This window comes from Protopterus annectens, chromosome 17.part0 (assembly GCF_019279795.1).
Source record: "Protopterus annectens isolate FY-2018-M chromosome 17.part0, PAN1.0, whole genome shotgun sequence".
Lineage (NCBI taxonomy): Eukaryota > Metazoa > Chordata > Ceratodontiformes > Protopteridae > Protopterus > Protopterus annectens.
In genome coordinates, this window is record NC_056751.1 from 830,287,803 (window position 1) to 830,305,483 (window position 17,681).

General features: G+C 41.0%; 1 protein-coding gene across 2 annotated transcripts in view; it reads left to right on the top strand.

Moving 5' to 3' along the window:
- The window catches only part of DENND5A (DENN domain containing 5A), a 1,739,423-nt gene that overhangs the window by 479,465 nt on the left and 1,242,277 nt on the right, over nt 1-17,681 (top strand). For both annotated transcript variants that reach the window (XM_044059112.1, XM_044059111.1), the window contains exons 2-3: nt 10,139-10,210; nt 16,510-16,619. In XM_044059112.1, coding sequence (XP_043915047.1) covers nt 10,139-10,210; nt 16,510-16,619 — 182 coding nt within the window. The remainder of the gene's footprint in view (nt 1-10,138; nt 10,211-16,509; nt 16,620-17,681) is intronic.

The following is a 17,681-nucleotide window of genomic DNA, read 5'->3' on the forward strand; positions in this document are numbered from 1 at the left end:
CTTGCTACAGATCACCCACCATGTCCCAAGACCCCCACTCTGCATTCCTGGAAACACTGGGAAATATAAAGTTCCTACCAAACACTCTGATATTGGGTGATTTTAATTACCCAAACATTAACTGGGAGAACTACTCAAGTACGAACTCCCTTGCCCAACATTTCTTAGAATTTATGAACTCAAACACCCTAGATCAACTGGTCAACAACCCCACCAGAGGTGACAACATATTGGACCTGGTCATCACCAACATGGGCGACCGGTGTTCCACACCGGAGGTCAACCCCTCGCTGGTTAGATCTGACCATAAACTAATCACTCTGGATATCCACATTCCGCCACCACCCCCGGTCAAAGAAACCACCGTGAAAAACTTTTCAAAAGCAAACTTCACATTACTTAAGACCAAGGTGGGAAGTTTCAAAGCTCCCATGCTAAAGGATAACGCTGTCCAAGCTGCAAAATCCTTTACTAATGCACTCTATGGGCACCTACAAGAATGCATGGATCGTGCTATCCCAAACAAAACCAAGACTCACTCCTCCAAGAAAAGGAAACCAGTCTGGTGGACCCCTTCCATAAACAAGCTATACAATAGAAGGAGGAAACTAGTACAGAAAAGAGTAAAATCCCAAGAAGGGAAGACATCCCTGATCAGTATCAGCAAGAAACTACGTTCCCTCATAAAATCATCCAAGGTTAGCTTCGAAAGAAAAATTGCCATGGACTCCAAAGATAACCATAGGGCATTCTTTAGCTATGTCAAGAATCTAAGTGGAAATTCTCAGATCTGTTCGGAGTTAGTGCAGAATGGCACAAAATACACTGAACCGACTAATATAGCCAACATCCTGGCAGACAGGTTCAGTGCAAACTTCACCCCCGTCTCACCCCCAAAAGGGCCCATAACTATACCAGAAGAATGTAGTGCCCCTGAAATCACAGACACTCAGGTTAAAACAGCCCTCTCCAAAGCCAAAAACACAGCATCAATGGGACCGGACAGTGTCCCAGGCTATGTCCTACACAAGCTCAAAGATGAACTAACCCCTTACCTAAACACACTGTTTAAACTCAGCCTCTCCACAGGCTATGTGCCCACAGAGTGGTGCACAGCAATGGTTATTCCGCTCCACAAAGGTGGAGCCACAACGTACCCTGGGAACTATCGCCCTATAAGCCTGACTAGCTTGGTCTGTAAAGCTATAGAATGCATCATCATGGATCTCATTAACAGAGACATTGGAAACCTCCAAACACTGGACCCTACCCAGTTCTGCTTTCTTAAGGGCAGATCATGCCTCCTAAACCTGGTGGACTTCTTTGAGACAGTTACCAAGGCTATAGACGAGGGAAAGGTGGTTCACACAGCCTACCTAGACCTCGCAAAGGCCTTCAACATCATTCCCCACTCAGGTATTATAGATAAGCTCACCAGCCTGAACATAAACCCCTACGTCACGAGATGGGTTGCCAACTGGCTCATGGAAAGAACCCACATGATAAGAGTTGCAGGAGCTAGGTCTGACTTTACTGGTTACCAGTGGCGTTCCCCAGGGCTCAGTCCTAGGACCCCTCCTGTTCAGCATATATTTCTCAGAGGTACAGGTAAGCACAGGAGGACTGTGGTTGACCAAGTTTGCAGACGACTGCAAACTAGGGGCTATAATTGACTCTCCGGCTGACACAGACATCCTCCAAAAGGGTCTCACTGAGACAGATACCTGGTGTCAAAACCATGGCCTCAAGCTAAATGCCAAAACGTGCATAGTCATCCCCTTTGGAAAAAACAAAGTACCCACAAACTACCACGTAGGTGGTAGCCCCCTAAATATGGAAGACGTAATAAGGGATCTGGGGACCCAAGTAGATAGTAACCTCTCCTTTGATAATCACATTGCCAAAGTGGTTAGAAAATCCTTCTATGTGGCCTACCTAATCACAAAAGGGTTTGCATCCAGATCGAAAGAGGTCATTGGGCCCCTCTGCGCATCACTCATCAGACCCATCATAGAGTACAATGCCCCATTTGGGATGTACCTTACAAGACACCTGCAACAACTGGAAAGACCACAGAAATTCCTCACCAAGAGGATCACTGGCCTCAAGCAGATGCCCTATTCAGCTCGACTGAAGAAACTCCAGCTGTACTTGGTTGCATACCGCCTACTCAGAGGTGATCTCTGCCTGATATACAAGGCCATGTCCAACCCAGAATTGATGGACATGCTCCACCTAAAGAAAACCATATCCCTTCAAGCCACACACTCCAGGGATCTAAACCTCACCACAACAATAAATAGGATGTGTTGGAGGGATAGATTCCTGTCCCAGAAACTTCCCATGCTCTGGAACAAGATTCCAATCCACATTAAGCAGAGCTGTTCGCTAACCCTCTTCAAGAAACCTTGAGGAGTGGATGGGAAATAGAAAGTTTACCCCAGGGATCACTTCAATGGCTCTGCTGGACAGAGGCACAGGGAACTAATCTAAGGGGGTGGCGAGAGACAACATTCCAGCTAGGCTTATAAATGCCTTCGGGCAGATAGCCTAGTACCTACCTATGAACCTGTAAGATACGGCTGTCAAACAAGGATGAGTATCTGTAAACATTGAAGAAAATTAAACTACTACAGCATGGATGATTTAGCACTTATCTCCTTTACACACGTTTACCAAGGACAAGCATACATTTATCAGGTAACCCAAGAATCAAAATACATGGAAGTCATACCTAGCAGAATAAAAAAAGGCCCTGGACCCAAACAAGCCTGTAGTACACGGTCCGAGTATCTGTCAGACCTTTAAGGATCAGGCTTATTTTGAAAGTACAAGAATTTGATACAGTAACCCTCCTTCCTCCCCTGGGATTTCACCCACCACCTTTTACTAGCTGCTAGTGAAACAGTTGCTCTTTAAAAGAGTTCTAGACTTGAGACCACTCAAGAAGAAAATCTGTCCACCATTGGACTTGAACTGTGTACTAGGAAAATTGACACTGCTAGCAACTACATTACCTTTCAGATTGTTGACACGGCTAAGTGTCTTCCTAGTGGCATTATCTCCTCCAAACCTATCTGACCTCCATGTCCAATGTGGTGACATAAGTTCCTCTTAGTCAGGCATTCAATGTCTGGATGTCTTACCTTGTCCTACAGTGCAAGGAGAAAGGATTCTGCAGTCTTTGTTTGTCCACAGGAACTGAGATTTTACTTAAAAAAGAATTTAAAGCAGGTCATATCCTTTTCCAAGGACAGACCTATCTCCAAATGGCTAGCCCGTTGCATCTCATTTTGTTACTTCTTCAGTGAAGAAGCTGCACCTGGCATGTCAAGGACATTATGCTAGGGAAACATCAGTAACCACAGCCTTCCTGTGGGCAGGCAGCACCAGGCCATTTTGGAAGCAGCTACTTGATTATCTATCTCTGCCTTTTCTGTGCACTACAGCTTGGACATTAACTCCAGAGTCAAGACAGGTTTTGTCATGGTCATCCTGCAAGGGCTGTTACAACCCACTCATCCAAACCACTGCAGACTATACAGTTTTTGGAAAAGTTCCCAAAGGTTGTCACTACTGGGAAAGCTGGGAAACTGGGAAAGCTGATTTCCAAAAGTTGTCAGTACTGGGAAAACCATTAACTGGGAAAACTACTCATGTGCCAACTCTTTTGCTCAACGTTTTCTGGAATTCATAAATTCCAACGCCTTGGATCAACTTATTCACACCCCCACCAGGGGCAGCAATATCCTAGACCTGGTCATTACCAACATGGGCAACCAGTGTTCCACACCAGAGGTCAATTCCTCGTTGGTCAGATCCGACCACAAGCTAATCACCCTAGACATCTACATCCCGCCCCCACCCCCAATTAGGGAAACCACCGTAAAAAAAGACAGAAGTGGCAAACTTCATGACACCCATGCAAACGGACAATAGAGGTACGACTGCTGAATCCTACACAAATGCACTTTATAAGCACTTACACGAGTGCATAGATCATGCTATCCCTAATAGAATCAAGATGCTATCCTCCAAAAAAGGAAGCCAATCTGGTGTTCCTCTGCCATAAACAAACTCTACAACAGAAGAAAGAAACTGTTGCAAAAAAGAGTAAAATCCCATGACTGGAGGAACTCACTGGTCAACCTCAGTAAGAAGCTGAGATCCCTCATAAAATCCTCCAAAGCTAGTTACGAAAACAAAATTGCCACTGACACTAAAGACAACCACAAAGCATTCTATAGCTATGTCAAGAATCTCAATGGCAACACTCAGATCTGCTCTGAGTTACAGCACAATGGCATTAAATATACAGAACCAACTGATATTGCCAACATCCTGGTAGATAGGTTCAGTGCTAACTTTACCCCCCTCTCACCCCCTAGAGGGCCCATCTCTGTACCAGAAGAATGCAAAGTTCCTGTAATCACGGCTGCACAAGTAAAAAACACACTTTCCAAAGCCAAGAACACAGCATCCATGGGACTTGACAATATCTCAGGCTGCGTTCTACACGAACTACAGAATGAACTGGCACCCTACCTAAGTACCATCTTCAGTCATAGCCTCACCTCAGGCTTTGTGCCCACTGAATGGCGCACCGCGACGGTTATCCCACTCCACAAAGGGGGAGCCACGACGGACCCCGGGAACTACCACCCCATTAGCCTAACGAGCCTGATCTGCAAGGCCATGGAACGTATTATCATGGAACTCATAAACAAAGACATTGGTAATCTCCAAACTCTAGACCCTACCCAGTTCGGGTTTGTAAAAGGCAGATCATGTTTCCTAAACCTGATTGACTTCTTTGAAGCAGTCACCAAAGCCATAGATGAGGGTAAGGTGGTTCACACAGCTTATCTAGATCTCGCCAAGGCTTTCGACACCATCCCCCACTCTGGAATTATAGATAAGCTCACTAAACTATGTATAAATCCCTATGTCACAAGATGGGTTGCCAACTGGCTCAGGGACAGAACACACACTGTGAAAGTAGCAGACTCCAAATCCGACTTCAGACCAGTGACAAGTGGAGTGCCACAGGGTTCAGTCCTGGGTCCTCCCCTGTTTGGTATCTATTTCTCTGAAGTACAGGTCAACACAGAAGATCTTTGGCTAACAAAGTTTGCAGATGACTGCAAACTAGGAGCCATAATCGATACTCCTAACGATGTGGACATACTACAAAAGGGCCTCACTGAGACAGATGCCTGGTGTCAAAGTCATGGCCTGAAGCTCAATGCCAAAAAGTGTATTGTCATCCCCTTTGGTAAAAACTCTGTAACCACGAACTACCACACAAGTGGTAGTCTACTTAATGCTGAAAGTGTGATGAGAGACCTTGGGACACAGGTGGACAGTAGTCTCTCCTTTGATAATCACATCGCCACAGTGGTCAGGAAATCCTTCTACGTGGCTCACCTCATCACAAAAGGTTTCTCATCCAGAAAAAAGAGGTCCTTGTTCCCCTCTACTCATCACTCATTAGACCCATTATAGAGTACAATGCCCCTTTTGGTATGTACCTCACAAGACATCTACAACAACTGGAAAGGCCACAGAAATACCTCACAAAGAGGATTACTGGCCTCAAACAGATGCCCTACGCAAATTGTCTCAAAAAACTCCAGCTTTACTCCGTCGCATATCACCTACTCAGAGGCGATCTCTGCCTAACATGCATAGCTATGTCAAACCCAGAGCTGTTGGACATGCTCCACTTAAAGAAATCCCAATCCCTCCGTGCTACACGCTCTAGAGACCTAAACCTTGTCACCCCATAAACAGAACATGCTGAAGGGATAGATTCCTGTCCCAGAGACTTCCCATACTCTGGAACAGATTACCTATCTATGTCAAACAGAGCTCCTCATTAGCACTCTTCAAGAAAAATCTTGATGATTGGATGGGAAATAGGAAATTCATCCCAGGGAACAATTCTGTGGCTCTGCTCGACAGGGGCACAGGAAAATAATTTTCTTGGGTGGCGAAAGCCAGGGTACCTTTTTGGCTAGGCTTATATAGGCCCTAGGGCTAATAGCCTAGTACTTACCTATGAACCTATCAACCTACAGCAACAGTGAACAATACTAAGAACATAGCACAGTTGTGTAGAAGCATACTGTAGTTATAGAAGTTTGAGTATGTTCAGTGTGGTAATAATATTTCCTTTCCTCTGGCCCAGCCCTTTACCTGTTACCATCCTGGGGTTGGGGTCAGTAGCTAGTTACCTGTTCTTCCCACCTTCCTTATGTTCTAATCCTACATGAAGCCCCTCTTCCTCAGGCTTAGTTAATGCTTGAAGAGACAGCTTTGAGTATTCTTATTGTTGGGCTGTGATCTTTGGGGTTGTTTGCTACTTCAGAGGCACATACTCTGACTTCTACCAGACCTTTGCTACTTCAGAGAAATGAAGAACTAGAGATGGTGCAGGCAGATGCCCCTGTTACACCACAGTAGTCCTAAAATCCAGATGAGAGGGTGTCTGCCTGGCTGAAATGAGGAAGGTGAAATTTCTGGACATCAGCAGGCATCAGGCCTTTTATGGCAGAAGCGCCAAGAGTTAGCACTAGTACAACAGTGAACACACTCCAATATCTGCAGTTATGATACGTTCCTTACACTGTGCTTTCTGTAAGTTACTGGCTGAGGCAAAGTCCTTGTGTGTACTTTCTTAGATAGGCTGCTTAGGACTATATCCAAGACTAGCTAGGCTGGATATCCTTACTCGTCTTCTGGTCAAGAAAGCTCTAAAATAGCACAGGTGGATGCCAGTTTTTTTACCTGAAATGTACTGAATTCCCTTAGTAGTAGATGTCTACCCTGCCTCAAGGGAGTAAGGTTACTGAGCTCCTGAAGTCTGGTTGTGGATATCCGACATTGGACATTTTGTAGTAGAAGCTGCTGTAGTAATCACTACTGTAACAGGGATTTACTTTGACCATCTACTATTTTGGCAAGTATCTACACAACTATATTTTCACAGTTGCTGTTCTTGTCTCCCAGGACAGTCCACTTTGAAAAACATAAAATGAGACCAAGCCATCAGCTTATCATTTAGCATTGACCAGTCTGTCAAAGGGGCAGTCAAGACTGTTCACTAAGAGAGCAGATAATAAAATACATTATTCCCATTTTTTCTGTCCTTCAGGAAGTCATAGTGATCCTTGTCTAATTGTAGCTTGAAACAACTTCATCTTTTACTTCAGTTACGTAAAGTTTCTTATGGTCACACTTCAAGAATTGATGCCCCTGCTCCTGCAGGACTTTTCCATGACATTGATAGATGTGGTGAATGCTGATAAGGATGTCATCATCTGTGAACTGTAGAACATGTTCCTGTTTTTTGCTTTGGATGGAAAGCACTTCCTGTACACAGTCCTGCATTTGATGTTTCCTCCATTCCCAGGTCTTTATCAAGTACCACGAATAACAGATTCCTCCAGTAGGGAAACTTTCTGGTGTTTTCTGCCTGGCTGGCTATTTTTTGGTGCCCCTAAGCATTTGGTTTTCCTTTGACTGCCATCATCTGTTGTCAACATGAGCTGGAAACAGACTTCTTTGCTTCCTGTACAGCATCTTTTCATAGCATGATTCGACACCTTCCACAGCTCAACCTTCATCCCCTTGTATCAATCCTAGGCACTTAAGAATCAAGCATTTTTGGGACGCATCAATGGAGACTCATTCAGGCCTGCCTTCTGCTACACTTCTCTGGGCTTACAGCAAAAACAGTAGTGTGTGCATTTCTTGTGGCCTTCCTTCATGTGTGGGTTTTGCAGTAGCTTCTGCTGTGTCAGTGGCTGCCGAGTCATCTTCCTTCTTGGAACTCCTCCTTTTATTACTTATCTGTGCTTTCCCTGAATTGGTGGATCTGGAGTGACAGCCTAGAGATGAGCTTTCCTTTTTTTTCCCAGTACACTCGTCCAGTTCCTGACTTTGTATGGTGCTAGATGGGGCATCCACTTAGTGTTTTGACTTGACCAAACACTTGCATTCCACTGGAGATGCTCAAGCTTAGAGCTGCCTTCCTACACTTGTAGACTCTGGAAGCATACTTAAATCTTGAGCTTCTTACTGTGAGATTGGACACTGATGGTAATACTGAGAATAACCTGTGCATCCCAAAGAGAGGCAAGTAAGTCACTTCTCTTATTTGTTGGTTTATTTCAGTTTAACACGGTAGGTGGTTGGATCAGCGGACCCTTTTCTGGCATGACACTAGCTCTTTTTAGAGCAACAGAACATGTAATCAATTAGCTAAGCAGCACCTGTAACATTCTGCTGCATTGACGTCAACATGCATTCGAGCCATTACTCAAAATTTGGGTTGCATGGTCCTTGGTCAGGGCTTTATTCTTCTGTTTGATCAGTACTCTGATACAGTGGGAAGGTTACCACCTCAACCTGAAAATGCAGCCACTGCATTTTCTCCTGTTCAACAACAGATCTGCCAATGGGAGCTCTCAAAGGTGTTAAATGCAGCCAGGAAGCAGTGTACTTGGACTGCCTATATGGCCAGCTGGCAAAGTTTCTCCGTCTGAGCTGAATTAAATCAACTCTTTCTATGTCTTCAGGTTTGCCTGGCTTATCTTATCAATTTTTAACATAGACTTCAGCAGATCATCATAATAAAAGTAAAAAAGAAAAAACAACCAAATGGCCAATGTTCTCCTTATTCATTAGAAAATAATCACTGTCTAGTGCCTCGGCCAACATGCCTTTAAAGAGATAAAAAAGCTTTTAAAAAAATCACAATATGTAATCACATCATAGCAAAAGTGCCTGCCACCTCAATGTTTCATGATGCGGTGGAAGTTAGTCTGGACCCTGACGTACAATCGACTGTTGAATCAGTTTCTTAAGGGGTCCCCTCCTTTCTAGCCTTCATTGAAGAGGGTGTATACACCTTACTATATGAACGTCATGACTGGCTTGCCTTAATATCAGCTGAACTTGGCTGTTTTGGGGGAAGTAAAGACTGTTCTGGAAGTCGCTCTTTCTGGTGGCCATCACTTCAGCCATTTTAGAATTTAAGCTTCAAGCTTTAGTGTATAAAAAGTTGAGTCTGTCTCTGGATGAGTCCTTCTTTTGTCTGTAGGTACTTTCTAGACATCCACTTGATCACTGTGCTCACCTCCTGTTTTTTTGCTGTTTGCAGATAATGGGACTAGTGTATCCTCCATATCTTTTATGTTCACCTTCAGATGCAGTTATGCATCTTTCAGGTCTTTGAGCACAGGCAGACAAAGTGGGTATTCATTTCCTTTGCTCCTGGGAGCAAAGGAACTTTCTCTAGCTGCATCATCTTTTCCCACAAAAAGACTATTGGCATTTGGGCAGCAAGGTTGCTTGACATCATCAGCAGCTGGCTTGCTGTGGTTTATATTTCAGAAATGTGACCGTGGCAGACATTTGTGATACAGCCTCTCACTTGGTGATGCACATCTTTGTCATGCATTGTAGTCTGAAGTTCTACTCCAAGAGTACCGCATATATTGAAAGGACTGCCCATCAGATCATTCTGCCACGAATCCTCTCACAATCTATCTTTGGGCTGCTTTCACCTTCTTTAGGATTTTGAGACACTGAGACACTGCCCAAATGTTTCATCCACATGCAGTGAGTCTTGAAGTAAAGTATGCAAATACCCACCATATTAGTTGGGTCTTTGAAAAGGGTTAATTTGGATGCATTTTTCCTTCCCTGCCTGAGTCTTCCTTGAGTGAAACACTTTAGTAGCTGTTTCTCAGCAGTCAGACATTGTGTAAGTAAGCACCAACATTTTAATTTTGTAACCTTGTCTGCTACTGTTTGCTAGCAGATGCAACCCTGTTTTAGCAATGGTCATGAAGAGGGGATCTTGTAGGAACAGGTGCCTTTTAACCCCGATGCAGAGTGCCATTTGTGAGCCAGACGAGATGTGCACTTTTTGGTTGTAAGAGCTCAACACTTTTCTCCTGTGTTGCTCTTCTTAAAGAGTGTACTCGAGTGTTTAAGTGTAGAGGACTCTTGAAGATCACTTGATATGGTAAGTACACACATATCTGTTATTTTCAGTCAGTTTGTTGTTGAGCATTTGATTAAAGCTGATGCATTTTGTTAATAACTTGTTATTTTATCCATTATGTAGCTTTATGCCAGTACATACAGGCTTCTAAGGCTCGAGATGGCGTTGGCCGTTTTATTTCCAGTACAGCTGAAGGTAAAAACCCCCTTCTGATGGTCCTTCTGATGTCATCCTCTCAGTGACGCTTGTGACCTTTTACATCTAATTTTCCAGGTCTTTCTTTCACAGCGGTGTCTTTATAGCAGGTGGTGGAAATTCAGACTGTTCTAAAGCTCTTTCTGAGACAAAGCAATACACTGGAAAATCTTTTCAGATAATTTAGAAATATAAGTATTCTGCTAAACGCTGCTTATATGTTTGAGGTTTTTTTACTTTCAGAGTGGGGATAATATTTGTTATTCTCTGTTTGTGCTTCTTTTACACAGCCAAGTCTTGCTGACTGTCTTATGTCTAATTGCAATCACTCTGCACTTCTACTACTGTGGCTTTAAAACAGAGGCTCCTCTTTGGCTGGTTTGAGCAAAATGTCAGCTGTTTTGTTAGGGCAACTTTGTTAACGTTTACTATGGAGAGAGGAATTTTTTTGCTATTATTTCAGCACATTTTGGTAAAACTTCTGAGGTACACTTTTACATGATCATATCTCATTGCACAAAAGTGTTTTATGTTTGGATATTTTCACTTTATTATAATTAAAATTAAAATATGGTCTGCTACATTATTGATACTGTTTCTCCTTGAATGTGTTCAAGTCATATAACAGGATAAACAGTGGATCCTTCTGAGAATGGTGTTCAGAATACAGAGATATGTGAAAGGCTGCATGTTTATTGCCTTTGTTTAAAATAACATGGTAAAACTGATTTATAGTAAGGAATGCTATCTTCGAAGCATGGAGATAGGAAGTAATGTTAATATCTCAAAAGACTGAAACTGGGTCAGAATTGTTGTGAAGATGAATGAAGATATTAAAGTAGACTCGAGTTTGAGAGTTGAAGTAGCTAGTGTGGCTCTGACCATTAAGTGTTGCCTCTGTTTTACATGCTGATACTTTGCTTGAAATAATACCAACTGTAAAATAATTTTGCAGAGTTTCATTGTCTGATTTCTACACTGTAAGGTTTTACTTAAGTGACATTTAGATAGTAGGTTTTACAGTTTATTTGATATTATGTATTTGATCCTAACAGAGTATTCTGTTCATCTGAAGATGAAATTTTCCTAAATGAGCCTGTTGTTCCTGATAGTTTTATGACCCTGGGGCTTTTTCAGATCATTCTGTCCCTACAGTTCTTTCTAGCTTGTGACTGTGGTATAGTAAAGTTCATGTATTTGGCAAGCACTGATTGTGGCTGCATTTGCTGTTAAGTACTTGAAAATAACTGTTAAAGACTGTGTTACCATTATGCATATGATAGGTAATTACACTACCTTTTGTATGAATTAAGCAATGATTTTAGAACCAAAATGCTTAATTTCTGCTTAGAAGATCTGTGACTCGCAGCTCACTTTTAAAGGAAAACTCCACCCTGAAACTCATATTCTGTGCTGTACTATTGAATCAGAATCCCTGTAACTGGTTCATATTTTAATTTCTTTTGCTCCCAAGTGACTTGTCATTACACTAATTGCAGGCTGATTTATACATTAAAACCCCTTCAAAGCAGGAAAGCTAAAATACCAAAGTTTTCTGGAGCAGTTAAGCCTGTAGTCCATAAACAATCGATAGCTCATGAAGGCATATGAAGGGAACAATCTATCAAATTTTTGCGTATTTAGTTAATAGCAGAAACATGTCACTGTAAAGGGATTGTAAGGTTTGCAGTGTTCTTTTTTATTTTCGGGCTGTTCTTATATTATGCATAAAAACATTTCAGTTAGTAAAATGAGAGCACTCACCAGTTTATGTAGTGTTACAGCTCAACTAACCTGTCCTTTTTTCTTCACATGAAAATTCCCCAAAAGGCTAACTCTGGAAAATAGTTTCACTTTAGCTGTTATTGTATGCACTGCCTCAGCAAAACAATTTCAAAATGTAAAACTGTAGGTGGTGACCAATAGCAAGAAGTACAGAGTACTGTGTCTAGTCTAGGCCAAGTAGGCTGAGACATATTCTGTTCTGGAACAAAGGTAAGATTTGAACAGGCAAAAAAAAAAATGGTAGGACCTTTCTAATCCATAGTAGGGCAAAGGAAATAACAAACCTGAAGGACATTGAAGAGTGTCTGGGCACCAAGTAAAGTCTAGGTGATAGTATGATAGATTTGGGGCCTCTGATTATTTGGTATTTTTACCAACAGAAGAGGGAACCTTGCAGAGTGCACAAGCAAAAAAAAAAAAAAATATATATATATATACACACACACACACACACACACACACACACACACACACACACACACAGATATATAGAAATGCTTGCATACATTACTAGGTTTAAACAGAATGCATTTATACATTGGTAAAAAATATTCTGAGTTTGGCTTAAGTGCACAGCATGTTGTGCTTTTTTTTTAAGTTACGATACTAAATTCTCAAAAATGTCTTTTGTCATATAATTTGGTTACACACCAAACTAAATGCACTTATCATTGTTTTGCTATAGCTGTACATGCACTTACGTCAGTAAAAATTAACAATAATTTTTCAAGTGCCCAGTCGTTGCAGCCATGCCATTCAGCGGCTCATGATTTTGCCTTACTTGCTGTGTTCTACACATCCTCACAAAACACTTGGGAACCAGTACCCATCAAGTTTTTTGGGAAGCATGGCTAGCTAGAAAATACTCCTTGGGTCCACAGCCTTGTATTCTACTATGATATTTGTAGATGAAAAGTGTGAATACATGCAGTAATACATGTGTAGGTACATTTTTGTCTTCAAAATTTGCAAGTTAATGCAAACCTGTTTCAGCAACTTTTTAAATCATTGGCACACATATCATGTAAGTGTCTCTGATTTGGGCTTATGTTTATTTTAGGCTCAGCCCTCAGTTCTTGAGGAAAGAAGTATACAGCTATGGTTTCATATAGAATATTGAAGATGGAGAGCAAAACAGCTGTCAGAGTGTCAAAAGCGGATAAAAAATAATAAAAAAAAAAGAAATGGAAGAATACACTGTCCAGAAATATGCACCACCTGGGATGCTTAGCTGCACTTGGGTGGTGAGGTTCTACATTTTAGAAGCTGGTGTAAAATATGGTTGACTTTATATGCTGCAGCTGCTGAAGTAGTAAAACTTCATGAAGTATAATTGCTAGTTTCTAGACTGAGCTGCCCGTAAGCTAGTGTAGGTAGCACGAGTCATGCCTGCTGTTGATCACATACAGTAGTGACAAGTTTTGCATTTCATCTGGTTTTGGACTTCTGCTTACTTTTGTTTGTTAGGAGTGATTTGTTATGTAGACTAGAGCATGGCCTTCCCAAGCTTTTTTTTTTTTTTAGATTGCCCTGTGTTACTGTTGTGGTATTTTGCAAAATGTAGAGTTTCCTTCTCTATTAGTTTATTTTTAGATGGTCCACTGTTAGATTCAGTCTGATATAATTTTAACAACCACCATAATCCGTTCTTAGTGATTTTCTTGTATGTAGTCATCCATCCACAACCCCTTTTTCCTATTTTTGCACATGGGGTTGGGATGTCACTTCAACGGTGACAATCATCCAGAGCCAAGGTTTACACCACTGGGTGGCTAATCCTGCAGCAGATTTTTTTGTATGTTTGTTTTATCGTTTAATGCTTTTCATAGGGGTATACTAAGATAACTACCACTAGGGCCTTTATAAGCTTAGCCATGCAACTCCCATGTCATTTTGCTCGGTGCTGAGGGCTGTGACAAAAAAAAAAAGGTTTACATATATGTTAACAGTTTGCTGTTGTGACCTTTTCAGGTTCATTTTGTATTTCACAGAAGTCTATTTCTCTTCAGAAAAAAAGTGTTTTGGTGCATGTTAGGGTTGGTTTCTGCTAATAACTCTTCTGGTGATGTAAAACCATTTTGGTAGTGAAGATTGCTGGAAATTTGTTGTGCATTAGATGCTTTTTATTTGATCCTTCCCTCAATCCTTACATTGTTTGTAATGTTTAATGCTGAGAATCATTCCGAAGGTTTGCAGAATGTAGTTACGTATGACATTTGTGTTAATAGTGTCGTATAATACATAGTGGATGTCTGTTTGATATCTTTCCTGATTTCTTGTGTCTTCCTTGAAATAGTTTCAGCAGGCTGCAGAGTTAATTAAAATTGTAAAATTTTTGTTTGGAGGTTAGTATGTTATCTTTCGTGAATGGGTGTGCCTTCTTTGAAGGTTGGGCATCGGGCTGGCAACTCGGCACCGTAAAAATCCACTGCCAGTCATTAGTGGACCGGAGTTCCGCTGTGATGACCCCTAACCGGGAAAAGCTGAAAGACAAAGAAGATGCAAGTTTACTGCAATGACAGAATAGGAGTTAGTTTGATTTATTTTTTGTAGGAGTCATTTTCAGCTTTAAACATGTTGACTGTTTAGTTTCCCTTTGTTTCATTATTCATTTAGCAGATAAAGTTTTGTGCTTCAGAGGCAACTGATTCACATTTTAATTAATGGAACATTTTAAACTTTTGATAGTAAAAACAAATTCAGAAAATCTTATTGGTGCATTACTCCTAGAATTTTATTAATGCATATAACAGTTTTGCAGGACCTTTGTTTCAGGTCAACTTTTCTGCCAACACCTAGGTCATTTAAATTTGTTCACCTAAGCTCCATCTTTCTCCGGCTTCCACACTTAAAGTAGTAGTACTTCTAGGTTGTCTGTTTACTGGGTGGGTCCTCCTCGTCCTTGAAGGATGGCTGCCCGGGGTGAGTGGCCTGCCATACCAAGGAAGGAAAAGGATATCAGGCAGACCTATCCATCATTCTTTTGCAACTATAGTATGTTTGTATTCCTTGGGGATGGTGTACAGTCACATGCTGCAAGTGTAAGAGTACACTTGAGGACTGCTTGCAGTGCAAAGAAACTGCCTTCTCCCTACTCTTAGCTGAAACTGTGCACTCTTATTTCACCCCTTGCTTCCCCATGAGAGGTATACTGCTGCAGATTCCCTCTTTTTCTCCTTAGTTACATGAGATGGCCATCTGCCACTCAGGCTTACCATCCAGCTGACTCTGACTCCCAAGCCACTCACTAGTAGGTCTTGGATTACCAGTGGCACAGGGGATGCCATTTTCCCTTCTGCAGTGGTCTGGCCCTAGTTTGCAACAACTGAAGGAGCAAACATCACCTGTCTAGAAAAAAAAGTCTAGCTGTTCTCAGAAATGATTGCTGTAGGTTTAAATTAATAGGATCAGATGTAGCTAGAAGCAAAACTAGTGTGCTTTTTTATTTCTATTATTTTATTTAATGTTATTTCTGTTTTGTTTTATCATAATTACAAAAACTTCTTCCCGTGATTATTTTCGTCTATTATAGCTACCTAAAAATACCTTGACTTATGTGTTTCATTTTTTTTTTTTTTTTTGGGTAGTAGGTACAAATTCTGTATTAGCATCTATATGACCAGCGGCATTTTCATTAACACCTTGTAAAACTGTTCCAACTATATTAACTTGTAATGTAATTTAGGTGTCCTTTCAGATTTAATATTTAAAGTATATCCTATTTGGTATCCTTTCATCCCTGCTTTTGTGTGTGTGTGTGTGTGTGTGTGTGTGTGTGTGTGTGTGTGTGTGTGTGTGTGTGTGTGTCTAGCTGGTTTCTTGCTTCTTAGAGTAATCCATTCAGTAAAATGCAGCAGTCTGGAAAAAGGTCCAAAAGGAGTTAAGAATACACTATAAAGGGTCAGAAGTGACCTTCCTTTTGATCTGGATTATTTAAAAAAATTCTAAACAACAAAAGGTCAAATTTTGAGTGCAGCTTTAAAAGTCAAGTCAGTGAAACACATTGGATAAAGGAGTATTTTCTGTATTGCTGTTGTGAAGTTAAGTGAATCACTGCTTAAGTGCATGGAGTAGGCATTATCTACTACTGTCGTATGACAAAATATTAGAGGAACTAGGGTAAGAAATGTAAGGAAGAGAGTTGCCATTAAAGGGCAGTTTAGGAACAGCAGGCTCACTTTGGAAAAAAAATTCTAGTCCCATACCCTGGGAAGAACACACTTTAACTTCACTTGTGCACATATATCACTGATTTTTCCTGCACTTCAGAGCTGCTTACTTTTAAGAAAACTGGACATATGTAAGTTAAGTACAGCATTTATGTTCCATTGATAACAATTTTCTTTTGTGTGCACCTGTTTGTCTACTTACTGCACTGGCTTGGTTTCCTGGAGAAGTTCTCATTCTTCATCTCGTTTGTTACTGTGTTTTGTACATGTTGCAGTATTTTTCTCATTGTAGTATGAAGTATATTGTTTAGCAACAGTGACTCATCCTGTATTTTTTTATTTCAGGGGAGAATTTTGAGCAGAGTCCACTGAGAAGAACCTTTAAGTCCAGAGTTCTTGCTCATTTCCCCGAAAATGTGGAGTGGAATCCTTTTGATCAGGATGCTGTGGGAATGGTTAGTAGATGATTCACAGTTTTGTGACATTAAAGGGTAGTAAGATACGATTGGGTTCATGAGCTGAGAAGAGTTCAGAGTATCTTGGCAAGTGAAGCAACATAGCAGTAGAAAATCAGATGAGGGATAATAGTGTATTTGCTTAAACTAATGAAATTTTCAAACTACTTGTGTAAGGGTGTTTGGATTTTTTTGTAGCACAGCAGTCCAAAATCATGGAGACCCACCCAAAGTTTAAGAAGAAAGTGGATTAGAACTAACTCACCGCAAAAGATTATTTTCCCCAGATAAGTAATTTGCCTTTACTAAACTGCTACCACTTTGAAAAACACAGGCTGCAGTATCACAGTAAGTGGAGGAATGTTATCAGCACTCCTTTTGGTATGTCCTGCACAGGTTGTCTGACCCAAGTGTAGCAGTACGGTTAAAAGATAGACAGAGGAAGTGTGAAGTAGGTTGTTTGTGAGTAATGCACGGGCACATTATATGCACATGTCTACATGATAAAACTGCTGTCATTGTGCCATATGAAAAGCACCTGATTTGAATCCTCTTCTGGGAATCAGTACATCTTTTCCCAAACAAGAAATATTGGGTAGCAAACAAAGCTTAACAAAATTCAGGAAATGAAGGATGCCTTCAGGTTGCTCCACCATTGCCCATCTGAGTATGTCAGGAACTTATGGAAAACTGGATCCTTTTGATCACTTTGTAAAGGGACTGCAGAAGAAGCATTTTCAAAGCTGTCCTTTTTTTCACATGTGTTGTGAGGGTAACACCATGAAGTCAGGGTGCAGTTATGGTCTTAATAAAATAAGTCCAGATAGGTAAATGGGTGGAAAAATGTAAAGTAAGCAATCAAAGGAAGGCCATTTAAAGTTTCCTTTTTTATACAGAAAATGATCAAATTTTCACAAGATTTATCCTGAGTCTTTAACAAAACGTTAAATCTCTGTGCTTTGTGAATATTGAGGGATAATTCGGTTATACTCGTGGTAGTCTTTAAAAATAAAATAAAAAAAACAGTGTGTTCTAATTTTCAATCAGTTCACTGAAAAATGT